The sequence below is a fragment of the Gallus gallus genome, chromosome 10 (assembly GCF_016699485.2).
Source record: "Gallus gallus isolate bGalGal1 chromosome 10, bGalGal1.mat.broiler.GRCg7b, whole genome shotgun sequence".
Lineage (NCBI taxonomy): Eukaryota > Metazoa > Chordata > Aves > Galliformes > Phasianidae > Gallus > Gallus gallus.
In genome coordinates, this window is record NC_052541.1 from 19,957,329 (window position 1) to 19,981,672 (window position 24,344).

Consider the following 24,344-nt stretch of genomic DNA (forward strand, 5'->3'; position numbering starts at 1 on the left):
CACCCCGGCTGCCGGGCCACTGTTCGCCCTCTGCTCCGGCTGATAAAAACATCCCCAGGCCTCGTTCACCCTGAGATAGAATAGATTTATTAGCAAGAGGTAATCAGGAAACATATATTTTTACAAAAAAATGGAAATATTTTTCCAAACAAGCTGTAAGTTGAAATAGTTTAGGGCTTGAAATAGAATTCTCATACCACGAGGTATTGCTTACAGCAAAAGTTTTTTGTCTGTCCGAGTGGAGCATGCCTGCCACTTTAAAGTTAAACTGTGTTTATATACTGTACAATGTAAAAAATACATGGTAATATTCACAGAATAAGCACTACATTACTATATTCCTGCTAGAAGGTGGTTAGACAGGATTACAGTATATGTAATAAAAACACTCGGTCGTCTTCGGCTAACTCTACGTCGTGGGACGGGGGGGGGGGGGGGGGGTTGGCACGAGGGGGGCGCGCTGGGAGCAGAGCGGGGGCTGCGGGGGCGCTGCGTGCCGCGGTGCTGCCCGGTGCTCAGCCGCAGCCCCGCAGCCACAGCACGGCCTGCGCTCAGCCGGAGCCGCGCGCCCCCTGCTGCCCCCAGCCCTCCGGGGAGGAACGAATGACGAAAAGAACATCGTGGAAAAGAAACCGGGACCCCCGGCAAAGTGTGGATGCGTGAAACCTTAAAGGATGCGGGGAATCCTACGCGAGGCCGAAGAGCGGGGGAGGGGGGCCGGGGCTGCTGGGGGAAGCGCACACACGGGGGGCACTCCGGCATCCAACGGGAACACACAGCTATGTACAGCGGGGGCGAAGCGCCCGGCTCAGGAAGGCAGCTTGGGCTCCATCCGCAGGGAAGCCCCATACAGAGCCTCCTCGTCCATCACTCCGGACTGGTCCAGCAGGTACTGCGTCACCTGCAAAACGGGGACAAGCATCAGAGCCCGTGTGGGGCAGCAACGGTGCCGCGGTGCGGAAAGGAAAGGGCCGAGCAGGGCCTGCGCTGCAGAGCAGGGCTGCAGCCCCACAGCAGATTGCGTGAACCCGTCCCACCCCACAGCTGCAAAGTCCTCAGTTGCTCTTCTGCTTTCCGTGCCCAGCCAGCCCCTGTTTTACCAGGCACAGTGCGCTCCTCTGCTGAGGACACCAAAGCCCGGTGGTTAACCACGGGGGGGGTTGGAATCAGATGATCTTTAAGGTCCCTCCCAGCCTAAGGCACTGTACTCAGGGAACACAGGTTCCTGCTGTCAGAGTGCTGCTGGCGGGCAGGGCACGGCTCTGCTGTTAGCAGGAAGCCTGCTGCCATCTCCTGCCACCACGTAGGACCCCACGGTGTCACGGGCACATGGTGCTGTGCGGGGGATGTGGGCAGGCACGCGCAGGGCAGAGGCACCACTATAGGGTGGGTTTTGCTGCTTCTGTAAAACAGCAGCCCTGCAGAACCCCACAGCCCACACTTGCACACTGTGGTCACGCTGTGTGGTGACAGAGAAAGCACGAGGGCGGCCGGGGCTTTCCATTGCTGCATGTGTGTTGGGGACAACAGGTGGCAGAGGTCACCAGCGCTGGGCTGTGGGGAGGATGACAGGGCAGGCTGGCAGCCTGCAGCTCCGGTGGGCACACAGGTGCTGCCCCACGATAGCTCCTCCCTGTGCCAGGAGAGTCCAGCTGCATGCCTGGGGCGCCCAGGCAGGATGCAAGAGGGTGCTATGCTCTGTGCAGAGCTGTTGCACGGAGCCACCGCCACCTACTGCTCACGGCCCTGCAGGGCACAGCAGTACTTTCTCCTCCTGCCTTCCCCTGCACTGCCCAGCCGAGGCCATGCTGCTGAGCACTGAGCTCACCTGTGTTTGCAGAAAGAACCACAGCCTACGGAGCAGTCCTGCCTGCTGGGAAAGGTGACAACAGCAAAGGCAGGGACACACAGAGACAGTGCCAACTCGCTGTGGCCAAGGCTCTGGTGCTGGGGAGCTGCATCCCTCTGCTCTGCCAGCAATGCAGCTCAGGGGATCTGCACTCTGCAGCACGGCACAGGCACACTGAACGGCACTGCAGCATGTAGGGAGCTCACTGCTGGCATCCTCCCCTCCTCCCCACTGCCACAGCCTCACAGCCAACACTGCTCACCTAATATGTCACATTCCTTACAGAAGCCCCACAGCTTCCCCGAAGGCACTGCCAGAAACACAAGGCTTAGTGCTGCAATGGGGAGAGCGGGAGTGCGTGGCTCTCATACCTTGGGCTGGTGCTCAATCTTGTAGGAGGTCTGCTGGAACTGGCGGATCTCTCTGATGATGTGGGAAATCTGTCCAGGGAGGAAACAAAACCATTGGTCACAGTGCAGCCACCACTGGTGCCACTGGGTCCTGGCACTGCTCTGCCCACACCATTCCAGCACCAGCAGCAGAACCCCCCGGCGCCGCCCAGAGCCGCCCACATACCCAGCACTCACCATCCTCATTTTGGAGAAGTTCACCAGCCCATCCTCAGTGTAGTTGGGGGTGCCCTCCTCGATGAAGGCCAGGTCGGTCAGGTACATGCCCAGGTAGGGCACACACGGGGGGTCGCAGCTGCGGGAGCAAATTGCAGACAAGTGAGAGAGAAATGTCCCCACCTGGAGCTCGTGTGGGCCCTGCGGGGGAGGGAGGAGGGCTGTGCCCTGCAGCTACTGGGATCTGAAGGGTTCTGTAAGGCACAGGAGCTCCAGGGCTCAACCCCAGCTACAGAAAAATTAACTAGAATTGCATGGGAGAAGTGTAACGAGAGCGGGTGACTTTGTCCCAGCACCTCTGGGCTCACTGAGGGCAGTGACTAATCAACCCCAGAGCTAAGGGGACACGGGGAGGCAGGAGACAAAGCAAGCGTGCACTGATGGGCGCAGTGCAGGTAAGCACACCTGCAGGGCACTGAGGGGCAGAGCACCCAGGGGTGTGCCGACCCACTGCCCTTGGGCCATACACGGCACTCTGTGCAGCACCACGTGAACACCGACCATATGGGGAAACTGAGCGTGAGAAGGGCGCCCAGCCCTGCTCACTGAGTGCAGCCCCCCGAGCAGGGCACGGCCCTCACTCACTTTTTCAGCGCCTCCCTCAGGTTCTTGAACCTGCCCTCCGAGGACACCAGCTTCTGCAGCTTGTCGATCAGAGCCTTTGTCTGCAAGAGAAGCGTACCCTGGGATGGCACAGACAGGAACCCCCTCCCACCCCCACCCGCCCGGCCCGTTCGACCCCTTCCCCACTGCGGTGCTGGGAGCAGCGTGCGGCTGCTGGGACCGCGTGGAGGTGAGGAGCGGGTGCTGAGCTGAGCCCCTGTAGCGCAGCGCAGCACAGCTCAGCTCAGCCCGCAGCTCCCCGCCTCCTCCTTTGCCAGTGCCTGTCTTAATTCACAGGTTTAGCTCTTTGCAGCAAAAATACGACTCGGGAGGAGCCCACACAGCGGTTCTGGCTCCGGCAAGCTCGATAGAAGCTATTTCTGCACCAAGTAAATCAACACAGGAGTTAATTCTGCTCATCCACAATTGGTCCGAGAAGCCCTTAAGAAGAAGCACGCGTATGTCTGCGCGAGTGTGCGCAGCAGCAACCGCCCTTTGGGGAATGCCCCTCCAGCTGCAGAGCTCCGTCCTGCAGGGACCGACCAACCCGCGGCGCCCCACTGCAGCCCGCCCTGCCCGTCCCCACCTGCTTGGAGACCTTCAGCCAGGTTTTCTTCAGGCGGAAGATCGCGCTGCGGTTGAGGGAGGAGGTGATCTCCAGCACGGCGTTGTAGTTGTGCAGGCAGCGGCAGATATCGGCCACCGCCACCCACTTCTCGATGGCGCTGACGCGCGCGGTGAGCTCCTCGTTGCGGAGGATCTCGGACGCAATCAAGTTGCTGACCTTCGGGAGGCAGCAGCCCCGGCGTCAGCAGCGCTTTGGGCAGCGGCTCAGCCCGCACCCACGCGCCGCGCTCCGTTCTTTTTATCCCAGCCCGCAGCCCCGCTCACATCATTGAAGTGCTTCGTGTTCTTCATGATGTACGGCGTCCGCTCGTTCTTCTCCAGCTTCATCCAGCCCTGCCCGAAGAACTCCCTGCAAAGCGCAGCGCGGTGCTCACTGCTCACTGCTGCGGCCACGCCGGGCACCGCCAGCAGGACAGCCCGAGCCCCACTCACTCGTAGGGGATCTTCTTGAAGACCAGGTGGTCGAGCAGCGTCAGCTGTTCTGCTATCTCCAGCGCCGAGTGATTCTCAAAGGGCTCTGCTTTGACTCCCTCAGCCTACGGTGAGGGAAACCACAAGGGCCGTTTAGGACCACGGCACCACAGAGCAGCTCGGTTGGAATGGGCCCCAAAGACCCTCTGGACCGGGTGCAATGAGCGGGGACCCCACAGCTCCACCAGGTGCTCAGAGCCCATCCAGCCTGAAGCCTGACCACGGGTGTCCCAGGGACGGGCACTGAGTTGGGAGTTGCTATATTTCAGACTCAAAAGAAAGGCAAAGCCATCTCCTGTGCCACAAAGCGCACCCGTCACAGCAGCTCACTCTGGCCCTACACAGCGCTGGTGGCTCCCAGAGCATGAATCACATCCATACATGTGTCCATGTGGACACACACAACCACCTGATCCACACCGCTGACCTAATGGAGCGTCAGATCCCAGCATGCTGGTTTGTGTAACCGCTGCCTTCCTGCCCTACATCTGCTTAATTAACAAAGCAGCAGGGAATCACAGCAGGAGCAGAGCAGCTCTGTGAACACCCCTGAGGTGGGCACAGCGCAGAGCCCACTGCTGCTGGGATAGATCTCCCAGGGGATGTTCAGAAAAGCAGCAGAAGCAGGGATGCCCCCAGCCGACGGGCTGCGCCTGCCCCGTGCCCTGAGCCACTGCTGCCCCCAGGTGGAGGAATCCCCCGAGGGGACCTCGCAGCCCCTGCACCCCAACGGGCACCCCAAGCCCTGCAGGGCACTGCCTTTCCCAGGTGTTGTCCTTAAAGCTCAGCTCCTCGGGGGGAGAAGCAGAGCGAAAACCTCATATTCGTTTGCATGCTCCACTTCCAGGGCAGTTTGCAGCTCCAGTGGTTGCAGACAAAAGCCTTAAAACCTGAAGGGACTCAAAGCCTGCAGAAAGCAGCGTGCAGACCAGAGGGCAGCAGCACTGTTGGCTCAGGCGCACCAGGCCACGTTGGAGTGCTCCTGTTTTTTTCCAGGCTTTGTTTTCTCTGAGCACAGAAAAGCAGCACCAGCACAGCGCTCACCCTGCGCTCTGTAAATGCACGGCACGTTCCCTGCGCTCTGCTTGGAGCGGTGCTGACGGAGCACCTCGAGCCCAAGGCCAGCAGCACTGGTGCAGGGGCATCCCACAGGGCATCCCTGCACCCTGCAGGCTGGCACATCTCTGTGCCCCTGCAGCACTGCCAATGGTGCAGATGGATGGATCTGGACGGGGGCTGTGCTGGTGCTGCCGTTTCCAGCAGTGGGCCGCTGTGCACACCGAGCAGCTGACAGAGCTCACCATCTGCACCACTTCCTCCAGCGTGGTCTGGTTGTCCCCCGGGTCCTCCTGTGTCAGAGTTCTGCGGCACAAAAGGATACAGCACTTAGAATCATGGTTCTTGGCATGGTTGGGTGGGAAAGGACCCCAGAGCCCCCACCTGCCACAGGCCGGGTGCCCCCCACCAGCTCAGGCTGCCCAGGTTCCCATCCATGTCCTCATGCCCACTTTTACCCTGGGTGCAGCCATGGGAGCCCAGAACTGCACCAGGAGAAGTGAAACCTCCGCCAGCCCTTCACCTGATGATGTTTGCAGCTGCTTTCCTCTCCTGGGTCAGGAGCTCAGGGTCGTGAATCACCTCCTCCAGAAAGCTGATCACCCTGAACTTCAGCTCCTCGTTGGTTTCAAAGTCCTGCCAAATCAGGCACAGTTACAGCTGCGATCAATTTCACTCACAGTGCACTACAACACTATGAGGATGGGGGACACCAGGGAACACCGCAGCCCTCTGACCCTGATCTCATCCTGCCAATTTCTCCCAACAACCAAACCGCAGTGATGCACTTCCCCACATCCATGGTACCCTGCTGCATCCCCAGCACTCCCATCTCCCCATGCCCACTAATTTGCTTAATTAAAGAAAAAGACCCAAACTGTCTTTCCAGCTGGAGCCTGGCTGAGCCCACTGCCAAACCTATGCCAGCACTGAGGGACCCCAAAGAGCACACCCAGACCCCCTGAGCTGCTCTGCGCCATGGGAGCACCACTGCCCAGACCCCCCCCGCTGCACCTGTGAGTGCTTGGAGACCCAGTGCCGCAGCACGTTGAGGACCCTGTTGGTGGCTGCTCTCCGGATGACGAACTCCTTGTCCCCGTTCCGCTGGTCAGTCGGGAAGCCTGAAAGCAGGAGCACTGCTCAGCGCAGCCACAGCCCTGCCAGGAGCTGCTTGGGGTACTTTTAGGATAGCAAGAAGGAAAAGCCCTACGTTTCCAAGTACCCCAAAGCAGTCGAGCATGTGCAAGGGGTTTGGCCGCCTGCAACGTGCAACCTGCAGAGCCACGGTGCTGCTGGGGGCAGCAGACAAACACGGAGGGGATGGGCACATGCAGACTCTGACCCTGCAGAACCCAACCCCGCACCTGCGCTGGCCAGCGACATGCGCCGGTACTTCTCCTTGGTGGGGGTCCCCTCGTTGGCGCCCGCCGTGGCGATGGCGAAGGCGGAGGCGGCAGACAGGGCGCTGCGGGTGCTGTCCAGCTCCCGGCAGGACGGCATCACCACACCGTTGTTGTAGGAGAACAGGGAGAAATCTGGAGGGAGAACGGCGGCACTCAACCACAGCCGCAGCCCAGCCGGGTCCCCCCATCCCCGCAGCGGCCTGCAGCTTGCCACAGGCAGCACGCCCACGTCTCACCCGAGGAGTTCTTGCACTTGATGGACATGGGAGTGGTCGGAGATTTTGTCGGGGAAGTTTCAGCCTCCGCCTCATCGCTCTGGTTGGGGTCGGTGTCGGACTCCTCCCGGACGGACACATCTGAGCCTGGGGAGCAGGGAGCGCTCACTGCCAGCGCTGCGCGGTGTGGCCCCGCTTTGGCTGCTCCACGTTTCCCTACAGCCCGTGCCCTACCCCAGAGCTGCAGCCCAGACACCACACGACGGCAATGTGACCCCAGCAGGTCACAGCCAGGACACCGCCTGCCCTTCCTGTGGGGACTCACTCTGCTTGCTTGACAGCATCTCCTCCTGTTTCTCCGCGGCCGCTTCCCCTTCATCAGGGATCTTGTTGGGGTAGCTGCTGGACACGTACAGCTTGTTGATGTCCAGGGTGGTCTTGCTGAAGGGGCCCATGGAGGAGTACATGCTTGCATAGCCGTTGGAGGAGCAGCTGAGCGCCGCCAGGTCCAGCGCCTTGCCCCCAGTGATGATGGGGATGTTGAGGGAGAGCTTCCTGCGCCGGCTGGGGGACGACGATTTGGTGATGGAGAGTGGTGGCGGCGAGGAGAACTTGCGGTTGGCGCGGGGGGACTTGGGGGGCTCCCCGTAGAGCAGCTTGGTGTTCTGGCTGCTGGCAAACAGCAGCTCCAGGGACCTGCAGGAGGAGATGGGAGCAGGTGCTCGCCCTGCAGCACAGCATGGCACAGCGCACCACCAGGGGGGAGAGAGCACAGACAGAGCCTCACCGCGCAGGGATGGCGCTGATGGGTTTCTTGTAGATGGTGATGAGCTTGTCAAGAACGACCAGGGCGGTGGTGAAGACGCGGTACGAGTGCAGGAACGTGTTCAGGAAGTCGATGCTCAGGAAGCGCAGGTCCGTCAGCCGCTCCAGCAGCCGTTCCACGCTTGCATAGCGGATCTGGAGGACCTTGCAGGAATTCATCGTTTTACTGAACCTAATGTCAACATCATCACAATACAAGCTGGCATCAGACCTGCAGAGAAACAAGAGATCTGTGGCTCCAGCCTGGAACGAGACCAAGAGCTGCAGGGCACAAGTGGCCTCACTCGAGGCATGCAGGGACCGGGGATGGGGGTGCTGGGGGAAGGAGCCCTGCTCACGGGGTGCTTCGGGACTGCTCCGGGGAAGGCTGGGCCCCAGACGGGTGGCAAAGCTGGGGCAGAGCAGATCCCCACGGCCATGCAGCACACAGCAGTGTTCCGTGGCACTCACTTGATCATCTGCGGCACGGTGACCTTGGAGTTCTCCTCGAAGGCATTCATCATGAGCCCATTGCAGCGGATGTTGTCCACGCACTGTGAGAGACAGTGGGGGACGTGGGAGGGGGCGGTGGTGGGGGCAGCACCCCGCTCCTGTTTCTCCTCTTTTGGAGAAGAACTTTTGCCTAAAATCCAACTTTGTGCAAAGCAAGCGCAGAGCTTGTAAGGTATCACCACATGCAGGGGGCAGGGGAGAAGTCAACTCGAGGCACAGCCCGTAGGCAGCCCATGGGACACCCCGTATCCACGTGGCGCAGCTCTTGGCATCCCTGTACTGCACTTCCACTGTTTGAGCCACCACACACCACCAACACCTTCTGGTGATGCTTTGTGGCCGCACAGCATGCATGCTGGCCCCCAGGGGCGAGCCGTACCTGGCTGATGTCGCTGGTCCAGGCAGCCTTCTCCTGCCTGGAGGATGCCACGAGGATGACGGTGAAGGACGAGGCGTCCTTTGGCTCCACCACAATCTTGAAGTCGAGATGGTCGATGTCCTGCCCTGAAGCTTTCGCTTGGAGCAGACCAGGTGTGCACAGTGACGTTGGATGGGGAGATTTGGCACAAGCCAAACCCCCCACCCCAAGGAATGGCGCAGGGACTGTGGGGCACTGGGGGTACCTACCGTCCTCATCGGTGCTCTCCTGCTCCTCAATCAGCGTGCAGTCGATGAGGGAGATGACGCCATTCTGCAGAGCGGGAATCGGGGTCAGAAGCAGGATGGCAAATCCAGCCCCAGCAGGATGGGGGGCTGCTGCCCCAGCCCCTGCCGAGTGCCATGCCCTGCCCCCCATGCCCACCTTGGTGAGGTGCAGCTTGCCGCCAGAGCCGCGCGTGCAGATGATCAGGTGCTTGGAGAAGAGGAAGCACTGCCGCTCGCCCTCCTTGCGCAGTGACAGGGAGCCCAGCCGCCCGCGTGTGATCTTCCCCTTCTCCGACATCGGCACTTGGATGAGGGACCCTGCAGGGAGAGCACCCATCCCTGGCTCCAGCTGGCTCCGTGGGGCGGCAGGGGCAGCGGGCGCCACGGGGTGCCGCACTGACCCAGGAGGGCACGGCGGCAGGAGCGCGGTACCTTGTCGTACAAAGGTCTGGCTGGTGTCCAGCAGAATCTCACAGCCCTCAATGATCATCCGTTCTATCGCCAGATTTTTTCGGATGTTTTCAGTCTCACTCACTTCATCGTGCATTATCCTGAAGGAGGGAGATGAGCTCCAAGGACACGCACCCAAGCTGTTCCAGAGCTCCACTGAAACAGGCTGGGGGGCTGCACTGGGTAAGCTCACAAATGAAGGCACACTCCCAGAACCACCACCTCCATCCGTCCCACACAGCCCCATGCCACTCCACGGCTCTGACCTGGAGAGCTCCTCCAGCTTGGACTTGGCGTAATCCAGGCTGTTCCTCTCCACGTGCTCATGCGGGGTGTGTGCCAGCAGCTCGTGCAGCGTCAGGATGTACCGGGGGATCTGCGGCACAGAGCAGAGCGGGGCTCAGCAGCACAGCACAGGGCTGAGGCTGGGCTGGGGCACCAGGGGATATCAGCCACAGTCACCTGGAACATGGGGTAGGTGAGGAAGGTCTCCAGCGTGCGCTCCTCGCAGTCGGGCTTGGCCTCGTAGTGCTTCAGCAGCTTGTCGAAGTCACGGTTCTGCTTGCAGTGCGCCAGGATCTGCAGACTGTATTGGTGGTTCCGCACAAACTCCTGGTAGATGTTCAGCATGGGCAGCAGGATGTCAAAGAGGTCAGCTGCAGACAGAGGCAGCAATTGGCTTTCTCCATTTATTCTTTTTGTTTGCTCAGGCCCACGCCTGACATTAGCGAGGCTCAGGGGCTGGCAGGGATGTGCAGTGCTGTACTTCACCGCTGCCAGCAATTAGCAAAAAGTCTGCCAAGCCTCGTTAGGGCAGCAGCGAGAAGAGGGGAGCAGAGCAGGGCTGAGGGGCACTCACCCAGCACGAGCGTCGGCCAGCTGGATATCCTCGCTTTCAGGCCTTGGTAAAAGATTTGGTGCAAAAACATGATTGTTTCGCTGCAAAAAAACCCAGAGGTGTAGGGCAGGTGAACAAGAAGCAGATAACAATTGGATCAAATCACCCCCCAGCTCCGTGTGGGGCAGCCTGGATGAGTCCTGCCAGGGGGGCTGCAGGGAGGTCCCAGGGCAGTAAGTGGGCACTTGGCAGCACCCTGAGCCTGGGGGACGCCACCGTCCAGCCCCCGCAACGCAGCATCGCCTCCTCTGTGCCCAGCATCTCCTCCATGCACAGCACCAGGCACCCCTTTGCAAAGCCCACTCCCCCTGGCTGCAGGCTGGGAGCTAAGCAGGATTCCCCTTTGCTCACTCCTGCTCCCTGTGAAATGGATGCCCACTGCTGGTGGCTGCCCCTTGTCTCCACGTGCCACCAGTGGAGCGATGCGTGTTTAATTCCCAACAGCCAAAAAACCATCCCTGCATTCCCCTGGCCTGGCAGTACCGCTCCCCTCCCTGCACCAACGCTACGAATTTGGCTGGATTGCTCAGAACAGGATCACAGAATGTCCCCAGGTGGAGGGGACCCCCAAGGAGTCCAACCCGGACGCTCCCAAGCCAGAGCCCACCTGTTGAGGAAGATGCTGCTGACATCATCGTGCGTGATGGGCGGCTTCTTGGAGCTGGCAGCCATGCGCAGCGGCCGCAGGAAGTTGTTGACCAGGATGTGCAGCTGCTGCACGTATTCAGCCTCAGCCTCCAGCATGCTGAACACCACCTGGTTCCTCTTGCGCATGCTGTCGGCGTGCGGGGACCTGATGTAGTCCTGGATGATGGTCTTCCACTTCCTGCGGCACAGCCAGCCGCGCAGGAAGCTCTGCACCTGGGGGAGCAGTGCTCGGTATGCAGGCTGGCTCATTAGCACTAACTGAGCACACCGTGCCCAGCGCTGGGCAGGCTGCAGCCCACGGTGCCTGGGGGCAGGAGTAGCCTGCGGTGCTTCTGTGCAGGTGAATGGGACCCCCCCAAGAAGGCTGCTCACTCCTGGCCATGCGGATGTGATGCAGCACTGTTCGGCAGCAGCTCCATGTGGGCGCTGAGCTCAGCCCAGCGCAGCAGGGGGACGCACAGCTGCCAAGCCAAGCTCCTCCCTGACAGCCCCACATCGCCCCAGCAGCCCCCCGCCCCGGCTGTGCCAAACCTTCTTGATTTTCTTGATGTCGCTGTCGTCGTCGCTGGGCGCGCTGCTCTGCACCGACTGGATGCGCTCGTGGTCCTTCAGCAGGGAAGCAATCTGCAGCACAGGGACAGCATCACACCTGCAGCGTCCTCACAGCAGGACCCAGCACGTGCTGCGCTGCGGACACGGCGTGGCAGATGCTGTCCTCAGTGGGCTGGCAGTGGGGATGCAGTTATGTCCCCAACCTGGCTGAGCCACAGCCAGCACAGCATGCTGCACTCCTTGCCCATACTTCTCACCCCTGAATGTGCTGCTTCACCCCCGCCCACAGCCCTGCAGCCACTGACAAAGCCATGGGAAAAGGTCTGGAAAAAGTGCCATCCAGAAAACAAACGTCAGGAAAACCGAATTCTGACTTTATAGACAAATAATAGAAATAAGAAAACAGCTTTCAAAGAGTTCTGGGGAAAAAAAGTAATAATATAGTTTTGGAGACAAAGAGAATGACAGGAAGGTTTGGGTCCCAAGTAGACAATAAGTGAGGTTGTTCCAGATTCCATATCAATCGATGGAGCCTAGCAACGAAGGGCTGGAAGCGAAGTGCCCCAAGCAAGGTGTACCCTATTTGCCCCACCCGCCCCCTCCCTGTGCAGCCCACAGCAGTGCCCTGTCGCGGTGCCCATGGCGAATCCTAGCAGGTAGAATGCAACAGCTGGGAGCCCCCATCCCTCCCCAGGATCCATTTCTCCACCCAGCACTCCCCGGCCCATCCCAGCACTGCCCCCCCAGCAGCCACGTGTGACACAACCCCCACGTCTGCCCCCGCCTGCACTGCCCGGCCCGCCCCGCACCTCCGCCTTCAGCCGCTCGATCTCGATCTCCCCATCCTCAATCTGTTGTCGGAGTTGCTTGGCAACAGTTTTCTCTGTTTCCACGATCTGAAGTAAATGGAGGTACTTCTGCATCAGCGCCTCGTGCTCCGTGGCCAGGGTCCTGTAGCTGTGGGCAGACACGGCTGTCAGAGCGGCACCGGGACCCCCGGGCACGCTGCACCCCCCGACACACAGCTCAGTGGGACCCACAGACAGAATACAGAGAGCTGTATATACCTGAGCACCTGCGTGCACCTCACGTTGCCATCCCCTCCTCGCCATCAGTCCTCCCACCGCTGGATGCTGCACCAACACGGCCCAGCATGGCAATGCCCACTCCAACAGTCCCACCGCCCCAGTATGGCACGGCACAGCAACGCCCGCTCCAACAATCCCATTCCCAACCATTTTTGCTATCCCCAATGGAAGCCCTGCAGCCTGCTGGCCCATACACACGGCAGGGGATGGGGTGCAGAAGCAGTGACACACGGCACAGGGGCAGCCCTCGGTACCTGGCGTGGGCAATGGCCGCCACCCACTCGTCACAGTCCTTGGCATCCTCGGTGCGCAGCTCCAGCGTCTTCTGGTTCTCATGGTTGAAGTTCACGGTGAAGTAATGCTGTGGGGGGAGCAGGACAGGGTCAGGAGGGTCCCTGTGCTCAGCAGCACGCTGCTGTGCTCACAACCAAGCGCTCTGCTGCACTGCTCCAGGAGCACAGCCACGGAGCTGCAGGGGGGACGCTGCTATGAAACACACAGAGCAGGGAACGCCTGCAATAACAATGTCCTGCTGGGCGCTGCCAGATCCCGAATGCACAGGAACACATCGCAGTCCGGGGCTGCGGGACAGGAGGGAGCCTTCCCCTGCGCAGGGGATGCAGCACTGCATCCCTTCCACGTCCCATCACATCCCCACTGCCAGGACCCTGCACAGGGCCATGCCCCACGTGCAGCAGCGCCAGCCCTGGGCGTTCTCACAGCCGCAGCACGGCAGGCCAGGCGCAGCAGCTATTTTCAGCTTCCCTTGACATTTACAGTATTGGTGTTAATTGTGCGGCGGCGGCAGCCCGCGCGGCCCCAACCTGCGCTGTTGCTGTGCTTCCCTGCTGTCTCCTAGGAGACAGGTAACGCACAGCACTGCCGCCTGCAGCTGGGCCAGGCAGAAACCTGCTGGAAAGAGCTCCTTCTGATGCTGTCTGCTGCTCTGCTGCGGAGTTCAATGAGGGCAAGCAGGTACCACGGCTGCCGGGAGAAGCCGCAAGCATGGGGGCGAGGGGCAAGGAGCACTGCAGCCGGCGTGCCCGCAGCATGGTGCCCACATGGGGCTGCATTAATCGGGTAACAGCCAAAAACAGCCTGGCTCAGGCTGATGGCTCCTGCAGGGACCCCCATGTGCTGCATCCTCCCAGCACAGCCCCGGAGCTGACAGGTACGGCTGCACAGATTGCACACTGGGATGGACCTCGGTGCCCCGCAGCTGCTGAGGGAGCACTTCCTATGAGCCACGTTACCCCCCTCCATCTCCTCCCTCCCATCCCAAAGGCTCCCAGGGGCAGCAGGACACCCTCACAGACACCTGTCCGGGTTCTGGAGCTGCATGGGTGGCTGTGCCCCACCACACCATGGTGCTGCCGTGCCCTGTGCTGGCCCTGGAGCTGTGCACACCGCGTGCTGTCGCTGCCATCATTCCCATCCAACGCCCAGGAAGCGCAACGTGCTCCGAAGGAGGAAGTTATTTTATATTTGAATAATACAACTCCCACCTCCTGTTATCTCCTCCTGAATTATGAGCCTCCGCTGTTATCTCAGCCACACATCACTCCCGACAGCGCGGGAACGGCTCCAGCAGCGCTCGCTGTGCTCGGGGCACAGAGGTGGCACCAGAGCTGGCAGTGCCAGCTGCCCGAGGGCAGGCAGAGTATCCCCACCCTGCAGCAGGCACAGCTCCTGCAGCTCGCACTGCTCCTTCTCACTGCCCTTTCTGCTCATTGGAAGCTCTCGTTAGCACACATCTGTGGAGGCACTCACAAATCGCCTTTCATCAAACCTCCCCTCGCTCTGCTGAGAAACGAGACAGGTGCACCTCGGGTCCCTCCTTACAGGCATTTTGCAGCACCCCCCGCAGTCCCTCCGCAGCTCCGGGCACTGAGCATCCATCCCCACTGCTTTATCCCCAGGGTGCGGCTGATGGCGGCTCTGCCTGCAGGAACAGCGCGGGAGCATTTCAGGTCACGGTGAGCAGTGCTGAAGGCAGCAGCAGGAGATGCTCTGAGTCCTTCCTCCAGGGCCAGAGCTGCCCGGGCTTCACAGGGAGACACAGGGAGATGCTGCGAGCGTTTTTCAGCACTGGCAGAGAGCGTATGCTGCTTTTGCCCCGGCCTCCAAAGCCTTCAGCTCAACCACACTGAAGTCATTTAGTCTGAGGCAGACACCAGTGTGAAAAACCCCAGCTCCAGAAGTCCAACAAATTCCAGCACCTGGACGCTGAGTGCGGCCACTGGGCGCTGCGCTGGGCAGTGGGCAGGACCACGTCCCCACAGCACAGCCACTGCCACAGGAACCTGCATGCTGCTCCCAGCGCCCATCACGCCACAGCCCGGAGCAGCTCAGCCCTGGTGCAGACTGCACCGCTGCATCCCCATTCCTGCTCAGCCACAGCAGCACGGCTGGCACAGTGCAGGGCTGGCACAGGCCAGGAGGAGCAGTGGGCAGGGAGCTGGCCTGGCACCCGCTGCAGCCCTGGTCCCCACACCCCACTCCAGCACCTCGGCTCCCTGTTGCTCCAGCAGAACAGCCCAGCAGCAGCCCGGCTATTTTTACTGAGACAAGAGCACAACAGCAAAACGCTGCTCGGGAGCTATTTCTGCTTCCAGAACCTCAACAAACGACTTTGAATTAATGAAGGAGACTACCCAAGTGATTAATGTGCAGGGATGGCTCCGCAGAAACGTCCTCCCTCGTGTCTGATGTCCCCATGCTGGCGCAGCTGCACTGCCCTCTGCCAAGCACACTGAATGGAGGCAGAGCAGCACCCGCTGCTCAGTGGGGGCTGCGCTGGGCATCCCTGCACACCCCAGGACTCGGGTTCTGCTGTTCCATAGTGCTGAGATGTGCAGGTCCTCCAAGGAGGCAGCTGGGAGCCATGCACAGGGTTCTCCCATGCCTGCTTCACACCCACCCCAGCTCCCCATGGGGCACAGCAGGACCCACTGGCACTCAAGGGCCACACCTGCGTCCTATTCCCACCCATGTCCTGCTCCCATGCCCACAGTGGGGACACCTGGGCTTCTCCATCCTGTACATCCCCAGCCAAAGCCACCAGATGGTTGCAATGAATGTGTGTGCCATCACCATGGGAGCTCCACGCAGAGTGCAGTGGTGCCCACTCGCGGTGCTGCAGGGGGACAGGCAGGGTGCTGCTGCCATGGGACCAAACATCTCCAGCACTCACAATAAGGAAGGGAACAGCAGAGCCAGGCCTAGCAGAAGCAGAAGCACGGGTCCTTGGAGCCCCTCTGACATCCCAGACTTCATTACCTGCTGGGACAGACACAGCTCCACGCTTTGTGCCCACGCTCAGTGCCATCAGCCAGGTCCCAGCGGGCACAGGGCGCTTCCACCTGGAGCACAGCCAGGCTCTGGGATGAGAACATCGCAGCAGGAGCAGCCTGCAGCCCCCACCCCACACAGGACAGCTCCGCTGGGTTCCCCACAGCACCACCCCACCCATGCCTGGGGATGCTGCATGGGGACATGCAGGAATACAGCTCACAGACCAAAGGTCCGCCCAAATATTCCAACTCGATGTCAGCAGGGCTCCATCCCAACGCCCCCGGTGTGATGCTGCGTTACCATCACACAACTCACTGCAGAAACCTGGGCAAAGCACAGGGCTGGGAGCAGCACCGTAACCACGGGCATCCCCAGCTCGGCCGTGTGCCAAAGGGAGCTGCCAGCCAAGGCGCAGGCAAACACCTGTGAGGTGCAGAAAGCACTGCGGTGCCATCCCGTCAGCTCCTCTGTGTGACTGCTGGGGCAAAATGCAGGCTGTGACTTCAGCTCCTTTGTTCACACAACATCTGTAGAAGAGCGTGTTGACCCCAGACGTCCTTCCTTGGATTTCCATGACAAATGTGGGGGAAGGTTTTTTTTGCCCCCTGACAAAGCCGGATCACACTGCACCACCCCATCCTTCAGCTGAGACCATGGGAACGGAGAGCCCACAGCCAGCGGGCAGCACACACCCTGAGCCCCCCCGCTGGGGACACGGTGCCCAAATCCTCTGTGCTGGACCTCCGTTTTCCAAACAACTTCACTCCTTCCCTCTCACATGTGCTGCATGCTGAGCACACCGTGCTTCAGCAACATAAATAAATAAATAAATAAAACTGCAGCAAAGCAAAATAGGTGAACATGAAAACAGCGTTTGGGAAGGCACAGCCTTCGACATTTCTCCTTGGTGGAGAATTTGAAACCTTTCGGGTTTTGCTTTGGTTTGGAAGGAATCCAAACCCGAAGGTGCTGTCTGAAGGGAGCCCCGTGCTCACGGCTGAAGCCCGGATGGGTAAATCCCCTCCAACAACAATTAATGGTGATCGGGGCGATGCTAGAAATTTCCTCCACACCTTCCAAAGAGCCACCGCTGCTGAGCGCTACCGGCACAGGAGGAGTCAGCCCCTCTGTTCTGCAGAGCCGCCACCCCCCGCCCAGAGACCCCCAGCCATCCTGCACTGAGCGGGCTGCAGAGCTGCACCATCAGCATTCCGCTGCTCATCCCATCTGCTGGCAGATTAATCAGCTTGCAGAGCTGTGGGCAACCCAGTGCCCGAGTGCTTCCATCTGCATTTGTCCCAATAATGAGGCATGGTGCAGAGCCAGGTGCTGGCCTCGGTGAATCAGTGCAGAGCAGCAGCCCTGCAGGCAGCCCGTGTGGCAGGAACTGCTGTGCCCCACGGGCAGCCCCTCAGCTGCACCACAGATGGGTCCTCCGGGTGTGCTCTGAAACCAAAAGAGACGGTGACGGCCGCCCCTCAATGCTCCCCCAGCAGAAAATTCCTCCTGGGCAAATATGAGGAGTCAAAACCCAGCTGGTGAGCCAGGATCAAGCTATGGAGCTGCCCTGGGGCACAGCTACAAACCAGGGGGCAGTGACCCACAGCCGACACACAGCCCTTGCTGCTGCTGCTGCAGGCAGAGCAGGAGCACGCAGGAGCCACTCAAAAGCAACAGCACTGCGAGGGCACCACTGCTGCACAACAACAACAGCAGCGCTCAGCCGGAGCAGTGTGGCTGCAGCAATCCCTGCCAGAGCTGTGCCACGGCTCTGAGCTGCTGCAGCCCCAATGCTGCTGGGCGTTGGGGTGCTGAGCGTGCCAGGATCAGCAGCTCGCTGCCCTGCTGCAGGCCGTCCTATCAGCCCTGCTCACCATGTGACTGCTTGGCCACATTATGCAAGAGCTGCAGAGCTGGAGCACGAGGCGCGGGGCCTCCTGTGAGCACGCAGCCGGGGCTGTGCACGCACTGCTTCCCGCAGCCCCACACGGGCACTGTGCTCAGCACGTGCCCACACGCAGCGCTGTGGGGCGAACCCAGCGCCAGTCCTCCAAAATCTGGAGGGGGTATCCGACGCAGCGGGAGCGACGGATGGGGATTTGCGACCCCAGGCTGCAGCCCCCCGGGGCACTACGTGGCCCAGTGCCCGACCACAGAAAACCCGCAGGCAACACCCGCGGGCAGCCGGAGCTCTGCAGCGCACGGCACAGCGCTGTGCTGGTGGGAGCTGTGTGTGGTGCCCCACGGAGCTGCCAGGGCCCATCGTACCCGCAGACATCGACACCTGTAGACAGGCACTGCGGGCACAGCACTGCTCTGTGTGCGCCGTGGGGGGCCCCGTGCCCCACCGCCCCGCAGGCACCGCGTTCCCAGGCGGGTGTGCGGCAGGGGGTGAAGAGCAGCACCCAACTGTGCTCACGCAGCGCTCAGAGCACGGGTTTGCTCGCCGACTCGTTCCCGGCGGTGCCCGTGGGAGCCTCGCGCCCTCGGCTCCGTGCCGGCGGGGAAACCCTGAGGCCGATCGGCGGACGGAGCACCCCCAGTGGAGCCGGGGGGGCCGCGGCCGCTCCGCTCTCCCCGTTCCCCCGCACAGCGCCCGGAGGGGCCGCGCCGCCGACACGCGTGGGCTCCGCTGCGCAAAGCACGAAGCGCGACCGCCGGGGGGCGCCCTGCGGCAATTAGCGGGGGTAATTAGCGGGGCTAATTGCGGGACCCGTCACCCTCTCACCCTCCCCCCGCGATCCGCCCCAGGGATCGGCGGCGGCACCCCGGGAGCACCACCCCGCCGCACCCCACGTCCCCCGGCCGCGGTCACGCGTGGGCAGAGGCCGGGCGGCTCCGCGGGGGGAGCGCGGTACCCGGAGCCGGGAGCGGGCGGCGCGGAGGCAGCGGGCGGTCGGGCGGCCCCGGGCACCCACCTGCTTCTCCAGGGAGTCCTTGGCCGAGAGGGAGGGCTTGGGGGAGGGCGCCCGGTCGCAGACGCAGCCCTCCAGCAGGTAGAGCCCCGAGGGCCGGGAGCTGGAGTCGGTCTCGAAGTAGAAGAGCATGTTCTGCAGCAGCGCGAACCACTTGGTGTGCCATTTTGTGTTGTCGGAGCTCCGCTTGCTCAGATAGCCCTTCCTGGCGCCGTCCTTCTTCGCCAGCAGCCCCAGGTAGGTGACGTGCCCGTCATTGAGCCGCATCCCCTTCTGCATCTTGGTGGGCTCCGCGGCTCCTCACATGGTCCCCGGCGGGCAGGCGGCGGGCGGGTACCTGGCGAGCAGCCGCAGCCCCCGCGCCCGCATCAGCGGCGCCCGCTGCCCCCGGAGAGCCGCCGGCTCCTCATCTCCTCGTGCCGCCGCCCGGCCCCGCCGCCCTCCCCGCGCTGCGCTGCGCTGCGCTCCGCTCCTCCCGCGGCGGCGGCAGTGCCGGGGGAGCGCCGCGTCCCGGAGCCGCGTCTCCCGCAGGCGGCGGAGTCATGTGACGGTGCCAACGCCGCCGCCGCCGCGGACGGCGGCACCGGGACGCCCCGCGCCGGAGACGGAGGGGTGGATGGCTCTGCCCCAGCGACGGCTGCGGGGGCCGCCCCCTCCTCCTCTCCTCTCCTCTCCGCTCCCCGGGGCCGCCCCCGCGGGCAACGGCGCTGCCGACCTCGGAGCGGCTCTCACCGGATGCCCCGCGCGCCGTCGGGCGGATCCCGGCCCGAGGGAAGCTATGGGCAAAGGAGCCCCGAGGCGAGAGGGAGCCCGGAGCCAGCGGCGATCGCGGCCGGTGGGGGCCCTGAGCCCTCCGCAAGCCCCGGCGTGCCAGAATCCCGCTAAGGGAGACCCCCGATAAGTGCGACCCTCAGTAAGCGGGACCGCCGGGCTGGCTGTGACGCCCGGGCCGGCCCCGACCTCAGAGCTCGGCGGCTCAGCACGCGGCTGTGCTCAGCCCCACGGAGCAGCGCAGCCCTCGAGCATCCCTAGGGAAGCAGCCCCACACCTGGCCCCGTACCCAGTGCTGACTGTGGGATGTTCACGCTCACGTCCCCCCCGCGTGGTGGGTCTCACACACAGCCCCACACCTCCCGACCCCACGGGGCGGATGGAGGTAATCCCATTCCCATCCATTGCAGTCCCTGAAATTGGGGTGGTCCCACCGCACAACGAGGGAGCAGCACCTTCAGCACCTCATCGCAGCCCTCCAGCTTCACAGCCACTGCTGGAGGTCACAGGGGGAGAAGACACCATTGTCTGTTTACCTCCGTGCATTAGCATCGCTCCTTTAAGCCCCTCCTGCGTTCAGGCCTGGAGTGCTGCACAGAGCGGAGCAAAACAGGCACTGCTGGGAGCTGCGGCTGGGCAGGGTTGGGGGCAGGTGCTGCCCGTCTCCTGGGGGCTGCCGGGAGCTCCAGGTGGGCCAGAGGCCGCGGTGATGTGCACGCACGGCAGCTGGGGTGATGAGGGAGCTGCCTGCCCGCATCGCCAGAGGAAGTGGCCCCTGGCCGGGTGTGACCGAGCCCTGCAGACACGGAGGGCATCAGGAGGACCGCGCTAATTAGCTTTGTTTCCGCCGAACACGTTGGCAGATCTCCAAGGAATTCAGTGAGGTCACAAGCTGCCATGGTAACAAGAGGGAACGGGCTGGAATTGGGAAAGGTGCTGACGTCTCCAGGCACTGGAGCTGCTGAGCAGGGCGCAGCCTTCTGTCCCCGTGGCCAAACTGTGCCAGCATTGCCTCGGCTGTGGGTGGTAGCATCCAGCATCCCAGGGACGTCCCCTGCGCATCCACCTCCTGCAGGGCCAGCGCTGTCCCCTGCTCCTGTCCCACCACACGCCCTCTGCTGAGCTACAGACGGGTCAAAGCGCGTGGCTGAAGGTGCTCCCCGTGACCAGCATGTGCCCCTTGCAGGCCACGAGCCCCAGCAGCACGGCGGTGTGGGGACGGGCAGGAGGGGCTGCTCACAGAATGGTGCAGTCACATCCATCCTGGAAGCTGGCAAGGTTTGGGTCCAATGCTTACTTGGAAGCCAGCACTGCCGGTAATGCCAACACTGTATGAAAGTGCTGGGAAGGACGAGCACGCCCTGTTCAAACACATGAAATGTTCTGGGGAAGCAGAGGTGACATTTGCATCCCTTCTCCCACATGTACAGCGATGCAGCCCAGCCCGGCTGCTGGGGCTACAGGGACAGCAATTTGTCCAAAGCTAAGATTTCTCATTATTTTCAAGGATCTTAATTGCAGTGGGTTCTTCTCTCTCCATTTAAGTGTTTAATAAACATCAAAGCAGTTCCTTTGGGCACCCCTCACTAAGCTGAGGCTCGAGTTGATGCTCGCTGCCTGCAGCAGCAGCTGCCCCTGCAGCACGACCTGCTGGGATCCCCACACTCTGCTCTGTGCGGGGGGGGCACACACACCACCCCGGGCCCACAACCATGCCAGGAGAAGGGGCGGCACAGCGGGAGGGAGGGAGGACTTCTGCTGCTCCCTGTCCTGCTGCTGGTATCCGGGCAGGTGCTGTGCCTGTTGCTGACTCCGATGAAACGTACAGTCTGCAGTTTCCATGCCAAAATCATCAGCTGTGCAAAATGAACCTCCTGTCGGTCCCAGCCCTTGCTTCCACCTTTGGCACCAGCTGTGTTCCTGTTGGCTCTGCTGAGGGCAGGCACCATCACACGGCAGCACCCTCCCTCATGGTGTGACCCGCGGTGCCCGTGGAGGGGTACGGGACGGTGCCTCCCAGCCCTGGCACACAGCGGCTGTAGCACACCACTGCTCTTGAAAATAAACAACAGGAGGAGTGCGGATTTGCTGAGTGATTTACGTGGGAAAAGCATTGTCTCCTGTATGACATACATCCGTCAGTGGCAAAAGCAAACGCCTTTGGAAGCCGAGTGGGCACTCTTCTGTTCCAAAGGGCTGCTGAGCACCGGCAGCAGGCACTGCAGGAGAGGTTCCCCACACACTCAGCCACCTCCCACCTCTTTGCAAGGCACCTCATAACATTATGTAAAAATGCAAATAGCATCCATGCAAAGCTGCAGAGCCATGAGTGCCCCGTGAGAGCCCGGTGAGGAGCAGCCCGGCTGTCCCAGACAGGGGCTGTTTGTTCTGCCAGCACTGACACAGCAATGAGTGCTCCGTGGCCATCAGGGGCCTTTCACCCCCTCCGTGTGCTGTGCTGTGCTAATGAGCATTGTGCCAGGAGGCAGTCTGGGCCAACACAGCCTATCTCACTCTGTGTCTGGGAGCACGAGATGGCTCTGTGGATCCGAGGCAGCAGTAGGAGGTGCCCATGGCTCCCTGGCTGAAGGGTGCAGGGAGAACCGGGCAACCACTGCCTCCGGGGCACCGAAGGGGCACAAGTGGGTGCAGTGCTTGAGCACCATGGGAGCTCCCCAGCCCCGGGACACACCATCCATGTGCTGAGCTCCACCCCAGAACTGACAGCCTGCACACCCTGCTGCCCACGCAGCAGAGCCATCCCCATGCCCAGGGCCGTGCGTGGTGCACCAGTGCATGGTACCAGCTCAGCAACAAGCAGCACACCGGCACTGCATGCATGTGGCTCACAGAGCAGCTCTCACCCCCAAGGAGTGGAATCCCTACGAGGGCAGGACACGCAGGGTGCTCCGGGAGGCACCGCAGTGCGCTGGGCTGCAGCAGTGGCACCGCACACGGGCACAGCACTGTGCTGGGCACTGCAGCCCCCGATCCAACCCGAGCATCAGTCTCCCAACAAGGAGAGCGCTCCTTTCTGTTCTCTAATTAAACCAATATTGTATCTTACTAGCTAAGGAGTAAACAAACAATTACAGACTTGATGAGGTGTTGCATGTGGCGCTCGCAGGAGCGGGGAAGGAGCTGGAGGAGGCTGCGGGGGGAGCAGCCCTGTGCTGTGTGGCCCCACTCTGCCCCTGGGCTGTGGGGAGGGGTCTGCCCTGAGCCGTGCACTCAACAGCAAACAGCAGCAAGAGCCCCGTGCCCACTGTGCTCAGCAAAGGCAGGGAACCGCTGCTGGCTGCAGTCACCAACAATCCCCCCATAACACACATACGTATAGGGGATGTTTTTGCAGTTTGCTGCTTTCACAGAGGGATTCTTTATCCCTCCTTCAGGGACCTTTGCACGCTCACAGAGCTCACCAGACCTGGATTCAGCTGTACTGAAAGCAGACCTGGCAAAGTCTATTTTTGACCTCCCCTTGGATGCTTTGGAAAAGCAAGCTGCACTCTCAGGGCTGGGAGGAGAGAGAAGGGCAATGCTCTGCTGGGATGGTGCCGACCAGCCGTGGTTGGGACAGCTGGGGCACCGCGGGGCTCCCCCTGCTCTCCAGGCAGGAAGGGCCCAGGCCAAGGCCGGCTGCCCCATGCCCTGACACTGCTGGAGGTGTGAGCAGTGCCAAGGAGCGGCCCGAGGACAGCGGCCACGTGTGTGCTGTGGCAGCACGGGGAGGTGTGGGATCACCTTGGACAGTGTGTGCCGTGCTGTGCCGGGTGCGTCATCCCCAGGGCCACCTGGATTAGCCCAGCAGAAGGACAGCACACTGATGTGGGTGTCCCAGGAGCAGGGCTGCTGCCTGCCAGCCGGTGGCCCATGGCACTGTGCAACACAGCCCATCTCTAATTAAGAATTTAATATCTCAAGCTCGGGAAGCAAATAATTACTTACCATCGTGGATAAATTGTTTCTTCGCATCTCTCCACCAGCCTATCTCTATCCACCAGAGCATCTTTCCAGGTTTGGAAGACAGCAAAGCACTCCCATATCTGCTAAGAAGGGATGGCATAAGGTGCCGGAGCCCCAGGACTTGGTCAGGGTGGGGGAAATGAGCCCCTGCAGCAGGCAGGACAGCACAGAGGTGACATGGCACAGGTGGTGCGGGCAGCACACCGCTCTCACTGTTACACCGGCCCGTTCCCATTGCGAGCACAGCAAACCCCTGTGATCACTACACGATCCTCTCCCCATCAGCTGCTTACAGGGTGGATGGGATTAGCTGCCCCAAGGGCACCCTAACCCTAATCCAGCCCAACAAGGGGGGCTGGGGGTCCCATCCTGCCAGCCAGGAGCCCCACGGTGCCCCAGCAGGGACGCATTCTGTCCCACTCACCTGGGTCATTTGGCTGTTCCCCTTTGCTGGATCCCAAACAACCCCACATGCCCTCCATCAGCCAGGACCTAACCCAGCTTGCAGCCTGCCCAGGCAGGGGCAGCCACCCCCGGCACTCTGCAGGCACATTCAGGCACACAGTGCCTGGAGCACAACGCGGAAGCACAGAGGTGGGGCGCACATTGCTCGCTCCATGGTGGGATTTGCTGTAAGGGCCCCTCCGTCACACAAGGAGCAGGTTTATTTTAATCAGATTAATTAAACACCTGATGCTGACAGAGCATCACTGGGCACAGCAGCACTGGGGGGAGCCACTGGGGGCGGTGGCTCTGGAATGCGTGTGGGACGGGGCTGGGCTCTGCAGAGTGTTGTTGTGTCATTTATAGAAAGAAATGAAAGGAAACCTTTGCTAACATAGAGAAATTCTTCTGGATACGGCACATTCATCAAATGCAATTCATTGCTGTGTGCTCACCAGGACAGGATGGGATGGGGATCACCGGGGGGACCGCAGCCCACAGCAACC

The 24,344-nt window shown here is 61.5% G+C and overlaps 2 protein-coding genes across 3 annotated transcripts; one reads left to right on the forward strand and one right to left on the reverse strand.

Moving 5' to 3' along the window:
* Positions 1-64: 64 nt before the first annotated feature.
* RASGRF1 (Ras protein specific guanine nucleotide releasing factor 1) lies at positions 65-19,091 on the reverse strand. Of its 2 annotated transcripts, none has more exons than XM_015292195.3 (27): positions 18,661-19,091; positions 12,703-12,809; positions 12,170-12,317; positions 11,340-11,432; positions 10,768-11,021; positions 10,122-10,201; positions 9,725-9,918; positions 9,529-9,638; positions 9,245-9,363; positions 8,970-9,130; positions 8,795-8,858; positions 8,547-8,683; positions 8,126-8,208; positions 7,638-7,847; positions 7,176-7,546; positions 6,872-6,997; positions 6,597-6,767; positions 6,247-6,353; positions 5,756-5,868; positions 5,478-5,538; positions 4,138-4,241; positions 3,970-4,054; positions 3,665-3,862; positions 3,061-3,140; positions 2,437-2,554; positions 2,221-2,289; positions 65-901 (listed from the first exon to the last, which is right to left on the reverse strand). In XM_015292195.3, the coding sequence occupies exons 1-27, from the start codon at positions 18,934-18,936 to the stop codon at positions 809-811; spliced, it is 3,732 nt and encodes a 1,243-aa protein (XP_015147681.2). In that variant the 5' UTR covers positions 18,937-19,091; the 3' UTR covers positions 65-808. The 2 variants fall into 2 exon arrangements, with proteins under 2 accessions (XP_015147681.2, XP_003641914.2); XM_003641866.5 differs by having other exon boundaries at positions 7,638-7,886.
* On the forward strand, positions 13,241-16,520 carry LOC121111640. The gene is made up of 2 exons (XM_040706709.2): positions 13,241-13,423; positions 14,368-16,520. Exon 2 carries the CDS (start codon positions 15,114-15,116, stop codon positions 16,029-16,031), a length of 918 nt encoding a protein of 305 aa, XP_040562643.1. The 5' UTR covers positions 13,241-13,423; positions 14,368-15,113; the 3' UTR covers positions 16,032-16,520.
* Positions 19,092-24,344: the final 5,253 nt, after the last annotated feature.